The sequence below is a fragment of the Tachypleus tridentatus genome, chromosome 7 (assembly GCF_004210375.1).
Source record: "Tachypleus tridentatus isolate NWPU-2018 chromosome 7, ASM421037v1, whole genome shotgun sequence".
NCBI lineage: Eukaryota > Metazoa > Arthropoda > Merostomata > Xiphosura > Limulidae > Tachypleus > Tachypleus tridentatus.
Window position 1 is genome coordinate 56,063,928 of NC_134831.1, and position 22,220 is coordinate 56,086,147.

Consider the following 22,220-nt stretch of genomic DNA (forward strand, 5'->3'; position numbering starts at 1 on the left):
AAGCTGCCTGTGATACGATCTGCTGTGAGATAGAGACAAGAAAACCAAGAGTATCTTTTGGGGGGTTCTGAGGCCACTTTTGCAAAGACTCTGGAATGACTGGCAAGAATGTATACTCTCTTTCTCCAGCTTTCTCTTTTTATGTCATCCTCAAATGAGGACTATTTTGATCAGCTATCCCCAATTATTTGACTTCAGTAGGTTACTCAGGTTTGTAAGGTTTTGAGGGTCTCTCCTATTGCATTTTACCCTACTCCTTCCTTCTTAGCAGAAACGATCAGAACTGACTACTTGTATGTTTTCTTTTCCTCCTAATATTGCTATTGATACTGGCAGATTTGCTGCTCAGTTACATGACAGGATTGCTGTGCATTATCTCCCACATTTATCAGATCAGCATACTTTTACTTATCACCACCAAGAGGAGACCTATTAAGATTCTTAAAGGATGGACCCAATTTTGGACTTGTGGGGATCTAGATTGAACATTATGATCACTTTAAACAGATCATAGTTTTCAGTGATGTTGAGAAAACCCACTTGTAGAGAAATATGTATACAAAAACAGCTCGTTTGAGTTGAGAAAATATTTTACGTAGAAGAGCAAAAAACGTTTTGACCTTCTTTGGTCATCGTCATGTTCGTTTTGTCTGAAGCTTATCACTGTTTCTCTCAGATATTTGAGTATTATGCTGACGTCTACCTCAGTCAGATTGTTGTTTTCTATTTTTTTGTATGTGATTTCGGCTAGTTTGTTGTTGGGATTTACTGGGCAGAGATGCTTTGTCAGAGAGTCTTCATTTACTATTTTCTATGCTCAGTGAGTTTTGGGTAAGCACCAGGGATCTATGGGTACTACTTGTTCTGGTTATAGGATTGATAATTCAGTTTGCATCACCTCCATCATTGTCTATTCAACTTGTTGCCTTTTCACCTCAAACAGATCCACAGCAAGTGGAAATTTGTTTCCAGGCCAAAAGAAAGCTATTATTAAAAAAGGCAGTAGAGAGAACTGATTCCATCCTTTGAGGTTTTATTCTTGTTTATTCACAATACTGAAGAAGATAGGATGTTATCATCCAATTTTTGATCTATCTTGTCTAAACCAGTGTTTAGATCCTCCCTGCTTCACAATTGAATTATTTCCCAACATATGATGGCACTTTTAACTATGGCTCTAGATGTAGCAGAATATTCCTGAAGGTTTGTGCACAAGGATTGGGTACTACATTTCTGGGCTCTACCTTTTTATCTTACATCAGCATCTTTTGTCTTTTGCAGAATTCTTCAATTTTATTCTCAGAACCATCATTTTTTTTAGGCCTGTTCACATTTTATATGGATGACTGGCTCCATCCTGTCAATTAGCAGAAGCCACAAGTGGGCTTCTTTATTACATTGGAGAAGTCTGTTTTTCTGCCAGTGTTTTTTAATGCTTACTTCAGTCATGCTAACCAATCCCTATCAAGCTATAAGCCATGGAAAGAGCCACAAGGCTTTTATTTTTGTCTGTCTCTTTTTCTTACCATGTGAATGTGATTATTCCTAGAGGCTCTCATTCTTTTGTGATGAGTAAATATGAGATCCCTTCACTGGTCACTGTGGAACAAATGGATCATCCTTTCTCAATACCTAGGAGCAATATTGTTGATTGAAGTAACACTACTATTGGGGTACCCATTTCACCACCTTATCCCAAGATCAATCTGCTCACAAACATATTTTTTCATGGATGGGGAGTTTATCTTCAAGCCAAGAAGTTCCAGAGTACCTGAACAAATGTCAAATCTACCCTATACATCAATATTTTCAAATTTATTGAAGTACATCAGGCAGTGATTCAAGGTCTGTCTCTTTTGAGAGTTAAAATTGTCATGATACATTCTGACACTTCCATGGCTCTATCTCACATTTGTTATTGAGGAGACACACATTTTCAAGACCTTTTGTTTTTTTTACATTATATCTTCTCTACTGGGCTCATTCTCATCATATTGTCCTTTAGCATTTCATATTCCAAGAGATATGAATTTAATTGCAGATCACTTGCCTCGATGTAACCAAATTCTTCCAATGCAATGGTTGCTACATTATGAAGTTCTTTAGTGGATTTGCTGTCAGTTGGTTTTTCAGTGTTTGATGCCTTTGTAACTCACTGGAATTCTCAACTGCAATTGTTTTGGTCTTTCAAGTGTTAACAGAATGTGCATTCAGTCTGGACTTGGCAGGTTTACATCTGTATGTCTTTCTCCTGATTTAACTATTGCCTTGGATTTTGATTATGGTTTGCTCTACTCCTGTCAAGTTCACCTGGTTGCACTTTATTGTATAGCTCAAGCATGGTTTATGCTTCTTCAAGTATCTGCAGGAATATTTACCTCTTCCAAATTGGCAGTTTCTGTTAAGACAACCTTGATCAGGCATTATCTACCCAAATGTTTGGAAACATGGTGTTTATGCTTGGAAGTTGTATGGTCCATTGCCTACCATAAGGGTTTAACTTCTAAGGTTTATCTGTATTTAATTAAATATCTGAGGGACAACCATGATTGTTTATCAAAAAAAATTGAATATTTATTGTCAGTGGTATATTAGTAGGAATTTAAACCCTCTTCATCCAGAAGTTGTTATCATATCCCATTTTTTAACTTGGATACTTGAGAAGGGCCTTGCTTATGAAAGATATCTTTATTTACTATTTTTAAGTGCTGGAAGGTTTTTGAATCTTCAGTTCTATCAGGTATATTGAAGTCTTTTTGTATTCTTCAGCCCTAAAACTTTCATATCTCATTTCTAACATGATGTGTCAATTTTCTCTTTTGAGAGTTTTTGACTACCTCCTGTAGCTATTTTTACCACCTCTGTTAGGTTATAACCAGTGATGAGTATTTTCCTCAACACATACTCTTTTATTTCCAGAGCCCCTTTATTTTTCACTGTATCCCACTCTGTGGGGAGTGTTACCCAAGCAGGTATACTTTCTCTTCTCAGTTTCATGCTAGTAACCACTTTCACTATAATTATCACAGGTTTCAACAGATTTGAAAATATAGGGTAATTGATTCACCTATTGTACAGCTTCCAGAGCACTGTTCCTTAGGAATTCCCAATGTGTCCATCACCCACCCCCACCTCCAGATACTACTAATGGAGCGTGGGAGTCCTTATCACTCCCTAGTTTTCATTCACTGGGGTGGTGGACAGAGGCTTTTTCTCCAGAGTGTTTGAGCATGTTCCTTCACTCTTGAAGAAGATGGCAAAGTTCAGGACTTTCCTACTGGGGCCCCTGGATGTTTCTCCCAGATGTCAGTAGGAGTGGCACCAGCCTCTGTGTTAAGTTACTCATAATTCTTGTTCAGGTCTGACACAAAGCTATCTGGGTTATGAGGTGTATGACTCTTCTCTTTTATCAATGTCAGTTTTGTATATTGTTCATGGAAGGTGGTCCACTATCTCCTCATAATTTGAACATGAAGTAGTCCTATCCTAGGTCCTTGATTGAACACAGTTTCCACATTCTCTCCATAATACAAGAGGAATGTCCATAATTCCAGACTGAATAAGTTCTGTTCCTTTGGTTGAGTATGGCTTACACAATCTGTCATTCCAAGCCTAGGGTATTGCCTTTTGGACTTCATCAAGTGGAGGAGAAAGTTTATCCACTTTACTAGTGCTTACTTTTTCATTGTGATCCAGTGTGTGTGTATGTATATGTATGCACATTTTCAATTTAGGAAAATGCTAACTTTCATTTATGAGAGCTTCTGGGGGCTGGGGTTCACCCTACCTTCTCCAAGTAGTGCTTTCTTTCCCCTTGTAATGGCTGAATCCATTTCCAGATGATCTAGTTTTTGTTTTAGCTTTATTTTACTCTATCAGTGGTACTAAAGTTGGTGTTTACTTTCCATCTCCTTTCTTTGTTGTTCCACTTGTATTTAGGGATTTTTGTGGGAGACCTCCTCCTTCTTCCCTCTATGCTGAGATGTGTGTCAGCTTTAGCTCATTCTATCCACATTTGGCTTTTTTGTTTTTAATATCTTCTAAGATAGTACACTGCTGTTTGTTTACTATCCACTTGATATAAGGTTTTACAGTTACTTCTTCATTGGTCTTTTTCTCAGGGGCTGTTCTTGTACATTTAGTGTCAAGTGTGGTATTTCCAATGCTATATTAAAATATTTTAGCTGTTTTTTTGTATTATTCTAAGATCTCACCTTTATTCATTTTATACATTTGGCACCTGCTCATCCTTTATCTGTGTTATCTGTGGGTTTTCTTCATTATTCTTGTTTGCTCAATGCTGATTGAGGTTCTGGATCAATTGGCCCCACCTCAGTTACTTCTTGGGTTTTCCCTGTTTTTTTAATATTTCATCTTTAATCTTATTTGGATAGGCTGTTTCTGTGAGGCTTTGAATGCTCATGGAACATTTTCTTAACTTGGATTTTTTTTCACTATATGATTAAGTACCACTTTCATGTTTTGATGTTTGGACTTGTTTTGGTTTCATATGTCTTTTATTGAGTAGTCTGTGTTTTACTTGACTTATACATTTTAGGAGATTTTATGGACACCATTCATTAGATGCCAATTTCGTTAACTTCTTTCAACTGGGGATAGTCTTTACATACAGGCTTGTGTAGTTAACATTTTCAGTTGTATGAGTTTTTTTCTGCTACATCACATTCTAGTCTCTTTGGGGTGTTTACTTTTAAGCATCCCCTTCAATCAAGACCATCCATTCTAAGATGTTTTCTGTTACCTGAGCTTTTACTTTGGGGTTTTCTCTTAATTTTCATCCTTTCTTCTTCATATGTATGTGTTGGTTCAACATGTATCCCTTAAGATGTCTAGTATGCTACTTCCTCTCCCTTTTCTGGATTGTTTCTCTTTCATGCTCATCTCCAGAGACAGAAGTGTGATTCTATCAGTGAAAGACTTCAAGATAATTGTCTTATTTCCTTCATACCTATACTCTTCTCCCATTCCAGGGTGCTTTAGTTTACATTCTTCTTCATGCATGGTTTGACTGGTCCTGTTTCATTTTGACTTTTAGACAATGGTAGCTTATATCACTAGCCAAATGGATGCTCCTTGTTCCTTTTGAGGTAAACAGTAGCTTTCCTTTTTTATAAACCATGCATGATATACATCTCCTGGAGGGTCATGTATCAAGTGCTTTGTCCTTGTTGTTAATTTGTTTTCCAGTTCTGATACTTTCTCCCAAGAAGTGACCTCTCAGTCCTAATGTTTGATGGTTCTGCTCCTTGTGGGGTACTCTTTTGTTTATAGTCTTTGGTTCATCACCCACTTAACCTGGCTGTTTTTTCTCATTCCATCAGTCTTTTTCTCAAATTTTGTGGACTCCAGTCCAAGTCTTTCTGAATGATCTTTCCTGGCCAACACTGCTTTGTTTTCTCAGCTGTTTGGGCTCAAGTTGTTTCTTTTGTTCTGCATTAATTTTATTAACCTACATTTTAGCATCTCATGTGGTATATTTTTTCCAACTTTTTGTTTCTTACCATCTTCCACATTTCTTATAAGAAGGATCCAGATGACATTCTCTGTCTGATACACATTGTGGGATTTTTCATTGTTTTCTTTGCTTCTTTCCCTTAAATACATTTGCTACATTTCCTCCCATTACTGCACTTTGTTTTTTCTCTTCCTTGTTTTCCCAGTGGGTTTGGATTGGCCTTGTCTCCTTCTTCTTAACACCACTTCCTGGTGTCTTCATGCTATTCATATATCATCCTTTGGATTGGCCTTGTCTCCTTCTTAACACCACTTCCTGGTGTCTTCATGCTATTCATATATCATCCTTTGGATTGGCCTTGTCTCCTTCTTCTTAACACCACTTCCTGGTGTCTTCATGCTATTTATATATCATCCTTTTTTAAAATAAGACTGACCACATGGTTAAAGCAGTAGAAATAGGTGGCCATCCCTACTGTGCCATGTAATGTATAAATTGGCATGGTCTGCTTTTCAAAATGGGTTTTGACCAATGTCAGGTGTTGTCATTCCTCCAGACTCTCCATCGTGCTCCCCCTTACTTACACACTTTTTCTTTTAGTAGAGGTTGAGAGTTCTTACCACTTTCCGTTTCCAAGCTGTGTGGGTGGTGAACCATTTTATCAACAAGTGCTGCATCTTGTGGTCCACTGTTTACGTCTTTTTGAAGTTTCCATTCTGTTATCTTTTTGAATTATCGTTATATCCAGTTTTAATGTTGCAGCAGCTGATGTTTAAGATTTTCTATACTATTCTATGAGCAAATTTATTATTACTCCTTGCTTGATTTTGAACCATGATTTTGTTCATTTTTTATGTATATTATCAAAACATATATAAAATCCACCTGTAGGTATGACTGACAAAACAATGGAATATCAGAGTATTCTTTTTTTTATTTCTTATTAATTTCTTCAATCAGTTTTGTGACTTCAAAAGTTAATCTTCAGGATATAATGTTATGGAAAATCTGTAAGGAAAACATTCAGTTACAATTTTTCCAACCAAGAAAATGGAAAAATTACAGTTTTAAGTTGGGTTAACTGACATCTGTTTAGTTAGGTTAATAAGCTAGATAGAATGTTATCCAGTTTAGTGGATTTTGTATGTCTTCAGATGAGAGAGACAGCTAGGTATAAATTTTATTTGCACAGTTTGTATATTTTATTTAAAAAGTTTGGTTGATCAAGGTTTCCAGTTTCATTTAATAATTTTTCTTTCTTTGTTTTTTAACTCAGTTTATTGCTTGAAATATTAGCTCTTATTTACTTCCCATTGGATGTAGTATTCTATAGTATCTGTTTTTAGAAAATGATATCCATGTTGTTGTAATGATGAATAACTTTCATAAAATACCAGCTTTTTATACCACAGTTATGTTTCACTGGCTTAGATTTGGTCCTCTTGTGAGTGCTTATATAAACTGAAAAGCTAATACACTGTTGCACTAGGCCATGTGACCTCATTGATCTTGACATATAAAGTCTGGTATTGTTTCTGTATACTGTTCACCATTTTTCTTTAAATGTTTCTCCTAAATTGATGTATGAGAATAATAGGACTGGACTATTTAAGCTCTTAAGCTATGTAGGAGGCTGAATATGAATTGTACCTAAATAAGTAATTATCATGTCTGTCTATTTTTGGACCGTGGAACTGTCATTGGGACTTCATACACTGTTTGTTTGTTTGTTTTCTGTCTTCTGTCTGTTCCTTGCATCTGAAACAGTTCCTTTGATTTTGTGTAGCCTGTTTCTTTATTTCAAGTTTCTCTGCTAGAGGTGGATCATTGTTCTATTTGTGTTGCTTATATTTTTTGTTTCAGCAAGGTTGGCATATAATATAAAAACAGTTTGATACTTGTTATTGATGAACTGAACTTTTTATAATTGTTCAAAAGTGATAGTTTACAAGACACATTATAGAATGATGACTAAAAAGGGATAAAGGAAAAGTACTATGTTTCAGTTCAACCAGAGATATGCAAGTAATTTTAATTTTAATTCTAAAAATGTAATCTATAATTTATCATTATAGTAGTAACCAGTTGGATTTCTGTTGTTTTACTGATTGCTGTTCTAGTTTATTCTCATTTCATATTTAATAGATACGGTGTGTTTGTAACATCAGTCTATGTTGAGTGCTCCAAGCTGCTACCCCAGTTAATGAAGAGGTAAGTAATAATTTCCCTGAGGTTAAGCACTTGAGTATTCTGTAGTTATGTTGAAACTTCTACACTATAGATGTAATAGCTTAAGATGTTTACTTCCATGGGCTGTAATTCAGACTTAGGATTCCTGACTTTAAACTGTAAGTTATCAATAACAATAACTGCATATGTTTGTGTGTCTATATGTATGTATATATTTTAAATTAACAAAACAGATTCAAACAATACAAAACTACATTAACCTGTTCAGTGCCGTAGACGAGATAACTTGTCCAAGCTGATCAGTAACACAGTGCCACAGACGAGTTATTGTTTCATGTTTTGTACATATTTCTTCATTTTGTGTATTACTATAAGTTGGGCTTAGAGAAAAAATAGTACTTGTTGCTTATTTCCTTTGTTTTAAAAATTACTCAATTTTGCTGAAAAAAACCCGTCTTAGGAGCTGCCATAGCAGCTAAAATACTTGGCAGTCAACAGGTTAAAGACACTGAATAAAGTAATAGGATTACCAGAGCTCAAGCTATAATGTGCCTTGAAATTTGGAGATTACTGGAACTAGGAGTCTTAACATCCATTCTTCATTCTCACATGTTAAACTAAAAAATTAATGTTAATACATGCATGAAAATAGTGCCAAGGTTTCTTGTTTAAAAAAAAAGAAAGATTTGAATTTTTTTCAAATTCTTACATCTGGATATTTTTGGGATATATTTTTATACTTGTTACAAAATATTTTGATAAGTTTATTTAATATTTGTGTATGAAGGCCATTAAGTTTTAATTTTTATATCAACAGTAGTAGAAAATACAACTTATTCCAGTTTTATAAAATCTGAGCAGTTGTCATGTTATAGTGCTTATTAAAAAAAAACAGAAAACAACAACAAATGTGGAACATTACCACTAGGAGTGGGGAAAGCTGTATATTAAAAGGAAGAATTTTTCTGTTTCTCAAATATATTTCAGTTGATGTCATTATTAAGTACATAATTTCCAGATGTAAATAATGTGCTTCTAATGTATAAATTGAAGTATTAACAACTTCTAATTTGATTGGATAAGTAGGGTTAATAAAATGAATTATTTCTGAATTACTTGTGCTAATTAAGTTGTCAGTATATCTAAGTTAAAGCAAAATCATCAGAATGTATAGATCTGACTCACATAAATGGATTGACATTTTTGTTGCTTTGTACCACTAAAATAAATTGCATTTTTCAACATAAAGGTATGAATTATTGAAATATAAACTCTTTCCCCCATTCAGCAAAGAAAGAGTAAGTAATAATAGTAGTTATGCCTGTATGCTACAGTAAATGATATAATTTTGTTGAGTTTACATTTGCCAAGTTTCTTATTGGCATTGTATAGATATATAATTAAAGTTATATCCCTATGAAAGACAAAAAATGTTAATATAAATATATACATTAGGTTATACATATATATATTATTCTTACTGTTTTTTAGTTTTCAAGCGAAGGGTGGTAAAGTGGTTCAAAGAAAGATAAATAAGTTAATTGAGGTAAGGAACATGTTCTTCTAGTTTTAGTATTTGTGTCTAAAGTTTTTTTATTTACAAAAATTTTGTTTTGGCTGTTTTTTTCCTCCCACAAAATTGTGGATACACCTTACACTTTTAAACAAGAAATGTGTGGAAACAACAAGGTTTTCCTCCTTTAACCTGCTGAAAGCTGGTTTGAATGTTAACCAATCATCACTATCATCATAGGTGATCTGGCTCTTAACTTCTGTGTTTATTGCATACATGTTGTAACTGGTCCATTCACTTATTTGTTAAAGTTTACTGCTTTTGGAACAACATTTTGTTTAGATGTGTTAATGCTAAAAGCAATATTCCATATTGGAAAGTTGTTAGTCAAGTCCAAAATTATTATTACTTACTCTAACCTTGTAGTATTAGTTTAAAAACTAAGTCATTACTTTTAAATATAAAATTTCAATGAGATCTAATGAATCTTTAGTTACTGTAAAAATAGAAAAGTGGTATCCTGGGGTATAACTCCTCTATTTATGTTTTTCAAATTGTGGCCAAAAGTCAAACTTACTCTTGGAATATTTGTTCATTTTATGTTGACCACCTGGGTAATTAAGTAAGAGAGAGAAGAGAATGGGTTTCAACATTGCATTAATCTTGTAATTAGACTTTGAATAATTTTATTGAAAAACCTGCATGCACACACACACACACACACACACACACACACACACACACACACACATATATATATATAACACTATCAATAATTTGTGGTAATATCTCAGAATGGCTGGTATTGGTATTAACACTTTTATTGATTAGAAGAGTACAATGTTTCAACCTTTCTAGGTCATCTTCAGGTTAAGAAAGAGAGAGTTCGAAAGTGACTGTTGCTGGACACGTCTTAGGGATGAGCGTATAAATGGGTTTGGGATTGTAGGGGTGTTGCAGATGCATTTTGAAAATATTCAGTTACTGAGTTTGTCCATTTCAAAGTATTGTTTATAATCTACAATTGAGTAGGATTTCTTTATTTGATTGCAAATTCTATTTTTTATTCAAGCATTGGTTGTGTAAGTCAACTTTTTGAATACACTATTAAGGCCACAATAACTGCCAATCGTAATCATATGTATATGTTATACCACTATTCACCTATAATACACCTTGTATAATGGAAGCATTACTGGTGGCTACTCTCTGGATTAAGATCTTGTGTGAGTCAGGCTTGCTAGTTTCTTAAAAGCATTAAGTCTTTTTAATACTGAACCTTGAGTCATTTGAGTTTTGCTGGGAGGACTCTTCTTCATTTTCCTCATTGCCTCAGTCCACAATGGAATCATGATTATCTCTCAGATGGGCCTTTCTTCCATAGCTTTGAATGATAAGTTTGACATGTCTGATGGCTACCTTCACATCCTTATTGCTAGGACCTCATGTCATTTTCTGTATTTCATTTATGAGGATCGTGTTTATAAATTTCATCAATTTGTGAATGACTGGCTCCATCCTTTGCAGAATCTCCTGTGTTCAATTCATATTTTATGGTGCTTTTTCATGGTTGTTTCATAAGGATCTGTCCATTTTAACTGTTGTGGGCTGTCGGGAGGCCTTGTTGTTTGCCTTTAATTTTCATATGCACTTTTCTCTACAATTATTTCCTCTCCTTTCATATACCATATTTACTTCTGTTTTTATCTGGTATGTCTCTTGTGTTCAATCCATGCTTTGTGGTATAGCATGTTGTGCCACAGCACCCTTCTGTAGCTCTTGCTATCTTTTGTTTTTCCATTGAATTCTGTCCAATGTTTAATATGATTCTCCTGTCACCCTTACTGGCTGCATTCATCAGGTTATGCTTACTATGTGTTCTTCTCTTTATCTTAAATCTTGCCACTTGTTCTGTATATCCCTTCTGATCTGTCATCTCCCAATATCCTTGGCTTCTTTGAAGGAGATTATCCAGGCTGCCATGTGGATAATTTTCTACACCTTTATATCTCACTGCTTGTATCATCTGGCAGTTTCCTACTCTACTAGATTGTCTTCTTGGAGCTATTCCCTGTACATTGGTATAACTTTGAGTAAGTAAGTTTCTGTTTGTTTCCAGAGTCCTACATAGCATATTATGGATTCCACACTGGTGAGTGACTTATCCAGGTATTCTAGGGTCCCAAATATACACCATGTGATATTTAAGGTCTGTCATGCTCACTGTTGAGATGGGGTGTTCCACACTGTCACTTTTAGGTTCTTCCTTATGGTATATTCCATCATACATATATTTGAGTAAAGTAGAAAGAGATTGCTGCCCTTTAGTGATATTCTCTAGATTGTCAGAATTGGAAATGGCCTGCTATTTGAAATAGGATTTCATGGTCACACATTGTACTTTTTCAGGTCTCTCCATTGCATTTCTTCCCTCTTTCTCTTATATGTGAGGAATGATGATAGACAGTGATATAGATGCTGGGTATGGAGACTGTTATAATGTGAAGTTATAGAACTCTCATATCTGAGGAATCAGGACATATAGTAGTATAGATACTAGGTATGGAGAATGTGATGTGAGGTTATAGAACACTCATGTGAGGAATCAAGACATGTATTAGTAGGTGTGAAGACTGTTATGTGATATAAGTGGAATCCTACTGAGTGTGCAAAGCTCTATTCAGATGAAAACCATGTGATTATGTTCTGATTGTATAGAAGGTGTGACTGTCTTCTTGCCACAGGTCTGTCGTTTTATTTGAGATGTCACCATTTTTGACTGGATTTTTCCATTTCTTTTGCATATTGACTCCTGGCTAGGAACTCTCTCTCCTACCACTGGCTAAATGTCAGTTCCTAGGTGACTGGTTTTTGTTGGAGCTGAAACAATTAACATAAATCCTTATATTTAAATGGGCTAGGAACTTCCTTCTACTCTGGACTGGAGGTTATATCCCCAACTCCAACTGCAATTGACCCTCCATGTTGCATTTCTACCTTCCAGCCATTGTCCAGATGTATATTTCTGGGGTTTATTTTTCAGGTTGTGTAGGATTTGCACATATGTTGGTTAAATTTTCCAGAATGGGGGCTTCTTTTCCCTTCTGTTTCATGCAGTTAATATGAATGGCTTAGGACTCTTCTTTTTCCAAGGACCAGTTGAGTTACTGATGGGTTTTACTGATTTGGACTGGAATTAATCTCCCTATTATGGTCTTATACATCCTATCCACTTTACATTTTCCTCCTCTTTTTGGATTTAGAATGGATCACTTGTTCTGCTCTCTGATTATGACATAACACCAGTTGGCTCCACTTGGATGAAGACTGTCTGGTTCAGATGTGGTGCAGTCTCTCTTGGGTGTGTTTCCTATACATAGAGGTGGCATGCTCAATGGGTGCTCTGCAGATAGTTTTGAAATGTGTTTCTCTAGTAATTTTACACTGGTTTCTCCATCTGATCACTTTGGGATTATAGCTGTAAATGTGAGGAGATGTAAGTAACCATATTGGTAGTTAATATTTTCCTGCACTTAAAATATATTTTCAATAGATGTTTACCTTTTTCCACACTTCTTACCTTTACATGATGTTTTAAATCATTTATATATCACATATTTATACAAGAAGTGAATGGGATGTCACTGACTCTGTAAGAATGTGTGGAAGTGATCAAATTGTGAGATTTGAAAATGTGGTAGTGCTCAATATTTGCACTATTCTGTATGGCAGAAAAGAAGACTCACAAAAATATAGCTTTTATATTTATCTCTGTTCTTTTAAACACTTGGCTGCTGAGTAATACAGAAAAATAAATTAGTATCATAAGTGTTACGTATTATTCAATTTCTATGTAAATATAGGTTCACAAAAGTTAACAAAAGGCAACTCAAAATACTGATAAAAATATTGTATAAGAGGGCTTTATAATGTATTGTAGATAAAAGGGTTGTGTCATGTGAGGTTTAAACTGTGAGTCACAGAACCCTATCCTTTGTAGCTCACGGAGAAGTAATATAATGTATAAGGTGTGTATTTTAGGTGAATAAGGTTATGAGATATTTATGACCTTAAGAGGTTGTTTGAAAGGTAAGACAATCAAATATTTATGCACATAAAGTGTGAAGTCTAGTTTTATGTGTGTTACCTAAGCACATCAATTTCTTATGTAATTGGACTGTATCATATTTGTAAGTGAAAAGACTGGTATATTCTTCAAGCAATGTTAATCGGACATACTGGTATATTCTTCAAGCAATGTTAATCGGACATACTAAGGGAAGTATAATGAATGTGAGGAAAAATGACAGACAGTGGTGTAGGTACTAGGTATGGGGACTGATGTAAAGTTAGCAAACTCCTGTATATGAAGAATGACAGCAGACAGTGATATAGGTACTACATATGGGGACTGTGATGTGAGGTTAAAGAACTTTTGTATATGAGGAATAAGAACAGACACTGGTATAGGTACTAGATATGGGGACTGTGTGAGATTAGGTGACTCAATTAGCTGTAACATTCAGGGGGGGGTATTAAAATTTGATTCAACAGCATAAAAGGAGTTGGCTGCAACAGGGATTTGTGTTGCACTCCTATTGATAGAGGGTTGTTGCATGCTAATTTGCATACAGTTGAACTACTATATAGGTACTGGGTATGGGGGCTGTGATGTGAGGTTAAATGGCAGTTATATATGAGGAGTGAGGACAGACAATGGTGTGGGTGCCAGGTAAGGGGACTGAGATACATGATGTGAGAGGACTTCCATGTTTGAGGTATGAGCTTGGTGATCTGTATGCTGGCTGTGGAGACTATGATAATTGCAAATGTGTAGCATTATGAAGTGAAAACAGTATAGCATATTTGTTAGCTACATAAATATTTTTGCAAGTAAATGTACTGTATGTGGTAATTTATATTTATTGTAAATTGGCCTAGCTTGCTGAAGAATATGACATTGTAATCAACTGCACTGGTGTGGAGGCTGCACATGTTGTTCCAGATCCTGACATTCAGCCAGTCAGGGGCCAGGTGTTCAGGGTACTGTATCTTATTAATTTATTTATTTTCTTCAGTTTGTCAGCACTTTTTTCTTAACTGAAGGAAATCCTTCTTTATACTTGGATAGTTAACAAAAGTTAACTTTTTGTTGAAATAATTGTTGTTGAAAAAATGATTAAAAATACACAAGTATTAAAAACTTATAATTATTATTCCCTGTAATATGTTAATGTATTATCAGTAAGGGATTTGTTGTGTGTTGTGTTAAAAGCTAAGAAATTACATTTTATTTAAATTCTGTAATTTGAATTCTTAAAATGTCAAATTCATCTTTTAAAAGTTAAAAATATGAAATCCATACAAGAAAAATAATACTTTATAGTATTTTCTATTCGTCTGTGAATTCATTAAGAATTTTTCATGTTTATTTAACTATCTTACAACCTTAAACATTTGTCACAGACATTAATCTGTATATCCTTATCAATAAATTGTAATTATCATAATAAACTTCTGTCATTGCAATTTATTATTCATTTTATATTCACTTTCTTTTTTGGGAGCTCTTTCAAAATAACAACCTCTCCATGCAAAATGATATAAGTCTACTCTCATTTTTTAAAATTGCTTTCATGTTCAACATTTTTATGATATTTGCATGTGAACTTTATGATTTTTGCATGTTATATATTTAAGACCATCTTAAATATATTTTTTAATATATTTTACAATTAATGTTTCTGGATTTTTTTTCAGTTCCTGTTTGTTTATTTACTTCTGGTAGCATTCTTTATTTTTTTTTGTATAATGTACAAGCTTATCCAATGTGGTCACAAGCATAAGGGTTCTTCACCTAAATTAAATGAAATTGATGAGGTTTTCATTCTAATTTGGATGACATTAAGGTGTTGATTGATTCCTATAATCCAATGTGTGTCTCTTCTTACAGGAAATATTCCTGCAGAAGCTGTTACCTTTTGACAGTTGTGTGGTGGATTAGTATATAGAGGGATAGCACTGCTGGTTGACCTACATATTGTATGTGCTACTCTAATTCCTGGGTAGCTGTAGCCCTCTTTAGCTCTAGAGGTTATACCATTACTGTTTGTTCTCTTTATCTGTCTTCCAGAGAGACTTGGAATCAACCAGACCTTGAAGCTCTCATAGAACAATTGCTGTGCCCCTTTTTATTCTTAGGAGACTTTAACTCTTTCAATGTGGGCTTGGTCAAATTGACCAATTGTGTGACCTCTTTGTACTCATTTAAAATCTTTATAGTTTTAATACTTATAATTTTCAATGCATTTTGTATATCTTGCAAAATCTGGCAGTCTTTCAGTTACATTATTAGTCTTTCACATACAAAAAAAAGTGAAGAATTTTAGCAAGCTAAAATAATGATTCGTCCATGAATATATTGAGTACTTGTTTCAAATAGTCCATGTGCAAAGTAATATTGATATTAAAATTAAAAATAATTTCTCTCATCTCAAAAATCTCATTTTTCTTTACGTAGTCCCTAAAAGCTTCTAAATGCACTTCAAACACGCTTTATTTTTTTAGAAAATTTTACAGTGTATCTCTTATTTTCTCTACCCTATCTCAAAATGGAATCAGTCAATTTTACTGACCTCATAACCATAAAAAAATCTAAATAAATCTAAATTACTCTTTTTCCTTTTTTTCTTTCTAGATTGACTTCAAATTGTAACAGGAAACTACATTTGTGGCTCTAAGTTTGTAAGATATACATCTATTTGCAATTACATTTTATTGCCCTATGAACCATGTATAACTACTATCCACATACCATCATTATAAGTTGTAAATCACTAAGGGAATGTTCAGCTTGTGTTTTGCTAAAGAATTATATTACCCATAAGTTACTACAAGATGCTTGCATGTATCTGGTGGAAGTTCTTATTTAGGCTACTTGTGGCTTTTATGACACTCAAGTCTCAGTTCCTGGTGTTTTACTTTTTTGCTATCCATAAAAGTATGAGATGTGGCACCATTTTATACATTTATTATCTAACTGTGTATCCCTCATGTTTGATAGTGTAATTTGTGACAGTAACACTGTCCAACTTGTTTTTGGCCATTGGCCTTTTAACTTCTATTTTGATTTTCGCACAATTTTTGGGCATTGTTTCATTTTTTAACTTAACTCATTTTTACTCTTTTCTGTTTTACTGGTTGTTTGGTGCAGATAGTCTGGTTGCCTTGCATCAGCAAATGCCAGATAATGAACCAATCAACTATAGAAACGTTTATGTAATTCAGCTACATAATAATTCCCTTCCTCTGTAACTCTGGATTTGTTGTCAGAAAAAATAATTTAAGAATGATAGTGGATGTGACTGTCATCCTAAGCTTATTTAAATAAATCACTGACAGATTTTAGAGACATTGTCTCACTCAGGTTAGGTTAGGTATGACACTCAAAATATTGCTGAAATTTATTTATACATTTATGAGATAGAGAACATGACCCTTATATGTATTAATCAACTAAAAATTGTTGTTCACTTTTATGCTGTTTAAGTGAGATTCTTTAAGGTTTTTAAAACTTCTAGGTTAAAGCTCCATGGGTCAAGCATATTTATATTGGAGGGAGTGAATTCTACATTTTACCAAAGTAAGTGTTTTTGTAAAAAGTAATATACCATTGCTAGTTGTATCTTAATCCTTTTAAATTGTCCCTGTGTGTTTTATTATTTAGTTCTAGTAGTAAATAACTATCTTGGCATTGTGAAATACAATACAAATATAATTAATTTAGCTTATTCCTGAGTGCAGTTTTGTTGTTTGTAGGTGATGATAGTTAGTGTGATCAGTTAAGACAAGTTAGCTTATATGATGTAATTTAATGATTATTGTAATAAACTATTAATAAATACAGTGTTCTAATTTAGAACCATTGGAATGTTCCCCAAGATTTGAATGCACATTTTATCAAATTGTTTGACCAAATTTCTAGTAATTTAAAAAGGCTTCCAAGAATGATCCTGAAAGAGGTATGAATGCCTTTTTTGTATATGTATATGTATATTAATAGTTAAATTATAAGTTGTATACATTTATACATGTATATAAGTTATATACATTTATATACAGTTAAGAATTCTCAGTTGATGACTTAGATTAGCTAGTCTTAGCATCTCACTCAACAACCTTGACTTTCTTTAATTCTAGTATTCATATTTGTGTGTAGATTTCATTGGTTTTATACTTACTCTAACCACTATAAAGCATATTTCAGTGCATTTGTCAAAATGTGTTCATCGAGTATATGCAGTATTAAATAAATGTTCGTAGAATATTTGTTTGGCATTCATTAAACATTAGGAAAGTAGCAAACCATAACATTTGATCAAGACGTTACTTTTGCTGCAATAGGCTACAACTCTTTATTAGGTTGTTGTAGTAATGGGTGAAATAATTAAATATTAGTATTACTCTGTGTGATATTAATGTTGAATGTCATTTACTTCAGATGTCTTACATCCTAAAAACAGTTAGTAATTTCTGAATATTGTACATTGGAAAGTAGACTTTATTTTATCATGTTTAACAAGGATTTAAATAAGTATTATTGTTTAAACTAGTGGTTTTCAAACTTTTGTGACCCAGAGGCTCCTTTTAATTAATTGTTTTCTGCAGACCCCCAAACCTGCTTGTTTTTTATTTTAAAAAATATATTCCATTTAATGTTATAAAAATCTTTTTTATTCTATAAATCATTTTTAAAATTATTTTTATGAAATTTAACACTATTTTCTGAAATGCTGTGTCTAAACTGTATTTTTTCTACTATGGTAAATGATATACAATATGATTGTATCCGAGCATGTTACAATTCAAATTTATCTAAAGAAATAAAAATTATTAATGAAAGTAAACAATCGTTAACACAGTAATAATGCACTGTGTATTAAGACCTTAAGTTTATTATTATTAAAACTTTTTTATTAGATGTGACTTAGTCAGTATCCCCAGTAGCACAGCAATATGTCTGCAGACTTAGATACAGGTGGTAGGCAGAGCACACAGATAGCCCATTGTGTTACTTTATCTTTATTGCAAGCAAGCAAAAACCATCATTCAGTAAAATACTACAATATTTTAAATGAAGGTGTTAAAATTTCCCAAAACAAACAGTTCTGAAAAGCCTCATGTGAAATATGGTAGGGGTGAGACAATAATATGAAAATTACTAAAAATAATCTATAATATCTTATTTTTATTGCAAAATTTTTGTATTTGTGAATAAAGAGTTAAATTCTAAAAATATTTAATGCACAACTGGTATAGCTATGTCACTGTGTATATAATTAGTGGAACTAATGTTTAGTGCAGACACAGTTGTTCTTGGAGGTTCTAGTCAGGTTGGAGACTGGAACAAAGATATTTACCCAGAGGACAGTCAGAGAATTTGGAAAGGCTGTTGTGAACTGTTGCCTAGCCTACAGGTACAGTGGATTTAAATTTTTAAAGACATTTTAAAACTACTCTTTATTTAACCCTTCATTAGTATCCCCGAGAGTAATTATTTTTTATAATATTTGTATATCTTTACAAAATTATGCAGGATATTTATAAACATTACACAGCTTTCGTACACAAAATATGAGGGTTCTAAATTAAGTGTTAACATTTTTTAATTAAAGATTTTCTCAGAAAAATTTCTCTTTCAGAATGTTGACTATCCAACATGCAAAGTAATTTTGATTTTAAGATTAAAAGTACTTTTTTGCATGGGAATTTTCAAATTTCACATGCAAAATCTGTATCACCTCTAGATAATTATAAAAAGTTTTAATGAAAAAAACTATTTTATCTGTTATTTTCTCTACTTTATATCTGTATGAGTTGGTTCAATTGACCAACTTTGTAACCTCAATAAATAAATTAGGAAATTAATATAAATTATGCTTTTTAGGTTCTAGAATGACTACATATTATAAAATTAAAACACAAATGTTTAGCCTAAAAACTTAAATTTCATAACATATATATTTATATTTAAATTTATTTTTATTTTTGGCCTTTTAGTCATGCCTGGCTAACATCACAGAAATTGCAGTGATGCAGCTTATGTGAACTCTTGTTACTGTATCCAAGAATATTAAACTGACTTTTACAAAGTGACCTGTATTGTGTAAAATACAATCACATTTCAGTTTGAATGGATTTTATATGTATATACATTATTACTGTTTAAAATAAGTTCTTAAATTCTAGTTATTTTTAAAACATAGAACAGTAAATACAGAATTACCAAAAATAATTATCTCTTCTAGTTATGAACTTTAAACTGATTTGCTAAGCCTTATTAAATTTCATATGTGGATCATGTGAAACAAACTACTTTATTTTTGGTTTTATGTATACATTTTGACATAACCAAAAGCATAAATTACTTTATCAATACTGCAGAATTCCACTAATGTGCCAAGCTTAGTAATTAAACTGTATTGGATTCTAAAAAAATATGAAATTTTGAACTCACTACAGACTTATCATTTGAAATCTGCCATGAAAAGAAAGTGTTTCTCATGTAAGTACTTTGCAAAGCCTTGGAGAACTATGTGGAGGACATTCTAAGCTTTCAGTTGGTTATTCACGTGTCATGGACAGAAGTAGGTGTACGTAAACAAATTATTTCAAAAATGGAAGGCAGGACCACTGTATTTGATTCAGCACATTTAGTGATATCTCAGCAAATAGAAGATATTGGAGGTTCTTATTTTACTTTCTAACTTGTCAATGTTGGCAATTTGAATTCCTAAATATGGACTTCAGTGTCTCAGGAAAGTATGTTGAATGCAGCATCGGTTCCAATCAGATGATGTGATGTCTAATACAAAGTCCATAGTTTCTTAGGAATTAGGAATTCAAATTGTATGTATGTTTCTTCCATACAAGATTGAAGGTCAAGTCCCTACTATTGTGAGATGGTTCTTAGAAACTAGAGTCAAACTTTAGTTTCTTTAGGCACAAGCAGATAAGAATGGTGATCCCTTTTCTCTGTATGGGAAACTGGAATAATACAGGTTAACTTCTTAGATAAAAGAAATAAATGGGGTAAAATGTTTTGTTCAAGGTCACAAGCAAAAGTAGAACTCACAACCATCTGATTACAACTCCAAACTGAGAAGGCACCTACCCATTACTCATTATGACCATGGTAGGTGCATAACTTACTGCCAACAGTTGATAAGGTAGTCAGTTGAAAAATGCTACACTAGTTCTGGATCTATGCAATCAGCCAAAAGTTATTCAGAGTTACCATGCTTTGAGAACAGATAATTTGCATGCCTGTTGCCTTATTTGGATATCATAACCATTTTTCTGGCTTCCTCTTCAAAATGTATCCCTGATACCTTTAAAAGGCTGTTAAAACTACTGAGTTTTATCTGACAACGATAAGTATTGCATTGTAATGTGGGTTATAAACATCTTACTAAATATAACAGTGACTAGAGAAATTTTGAATTGGTAGACGTTGATATACATTTAGTTCTGGGGATTAAGTTAATTATTTTCTATAAATACAACTGTGTCTAAGAGATTAATAATGTGAATACTTTAGATGCATCTCCAATGTACAATTGGACAATAAAAGTAACAGCATAAGCCACTTCACTTGTTATATATAGAAGAGACTAACATTATCATTTGTATTTAATGTCATTTTGTGCACAACATTATTTTTACAGGAAATTATTCAGTGAATCAAATTTATTTCGATTTGGTAAAATGAAAATTTGTGTGTCACTATCATTATTAAATGTTTGTCGCTGCACTTCATAAAAGCTATATTGCAGTAACAGCCTTGTTTATGCATGATCAATAACAGAGTATGTTTTTATAATATTTTATAAAATATAAAGTATGATATGTTTTATAAAGTTTCACACGTATGTTGGATTTTGTTACCTAAAATAAAAATGAGATACAAGTTTTTGTTATTTTTATTTATTGATACTTTGTTTGTATATTGAAAATATATAAATAAATTAACACTTGTAGTTTATTATATTTCAATGGTTGTGGGTTTTACTACATAGCCATCAAACATTTTTGGGTTTGTAGCCACTGGGGTGTTACATTTGGTTTTTTGTTTTTCAAATATACCAAAGCTGTCTGTTACTGTTCCAAAATTTAAACTGCTAATTATAGGGAAGGCAACTAGCAAACAACATCCACTACCATCACTTGTTAATTATATAGGATTTAAATAGATGCTATTATTATCTAGATTTTTGATAACATAAATTCATTTGTTATAGTTACAGTAATGATACAGAAATTTCAGTAGATGTCATACATTGTTTTCTAGTATACTGGTATTGTTAGGCATAGAATTCTTAATTGATGTCATTATTTCCTATCTTACTGGTACTGTATGTTCATTTATTATTTTTAGCTTGATATAGAACTTGAATAGATGTCATTTGTTCTCTAGCATACTGCTATTATAATTTCGTATGTTATTGTTAAGTTAATGATATGGAATTTGGAATAGATTTCATTCTTTTCTAACTTACTAGTTTTGTAAATTTTATTTCCTTGAATTATAACAAATGAACCTGCTGGAATTTTGTTTTTATTTCTAGCATTTTAATGAAGTTTTAACTTTGTTCAGAAGTAACATTGTTTTTTTTAAATTAAAGTGGACTGATTAATATTATGGTAGCATGCTGAAATTGTTAAAGAATGGGTCGGCTTGCGTCCAGGATGTTCCAAAGGTCCTAAAGTAAACAGAGAAGTTATTGTTGGAAGTAATGGGAAGAAATTGCAGGTAATACAAAGTATCTTACATTTTTTAATGTTATTTTACTTCTCTTTAAATAAAAATGTTACATTTTCTATAGCATTTAGGTTGAAGTTTTTGTTTCAGTCATATGCACTGGGGAAACATTTTTTAAGTGTAAACTGGAATTGGAAGTAATGAAACAAAGAGCTCAACGTAGCATATAACTTACTCCTTTGGGTACCCAAAAAATTTTGGAATCATGGGGGATTTAGAAC

General features: G+C 32.8%; 1 protein-coding gene across 13 annotated transcripts in view; it reads left to right on the forward strand.

Annotated features, from left to right (window-relative positions):
- The window catches only part of LOC143255709 (D-amino-acid oxidase-like), a 51,212-nt gene that overhangs the window by 25,401 nt on the left and 3,591 nt on the right, over positions 1 to 22,220 (forward strand). For 12 of the 13 annotated variants that reach the window (XM_076511785.1, XM_076511796.1, XM_076511790.1 and 9 more), the window contains 6 exons: positions 7,622 to 7,687; positions 9,158 to 9,212; positions 14,121 to 14,222; positions 16,760 to 16,821; positions 18,538 to 18,655; positions 21,886 to 21,990. In XM_076511785.1, the coding sequence (XP_076367900.1) occupies positions 7,622 to 7,687; positions 9,158 to 9,212; positions 14,121 to 14,222; positions 16,760 to 16,821; positions 18,538 to 18,655; positions 21,886 to 21,990 (508 nt within the window). Of the gene's footprint in view, positions 1 to 7,621; positions 7,688 to 9,157; positions 9,213 to 14,120; positions 14,223 to 16,759; positions 16,822 to 18,537; positions 18,656 to 21,862; positions 21,991 to 22,220 lie in introns of all 13 variants that reach the window. The other variant, XR_013030801.1, reaches the window with a different exon arrangement.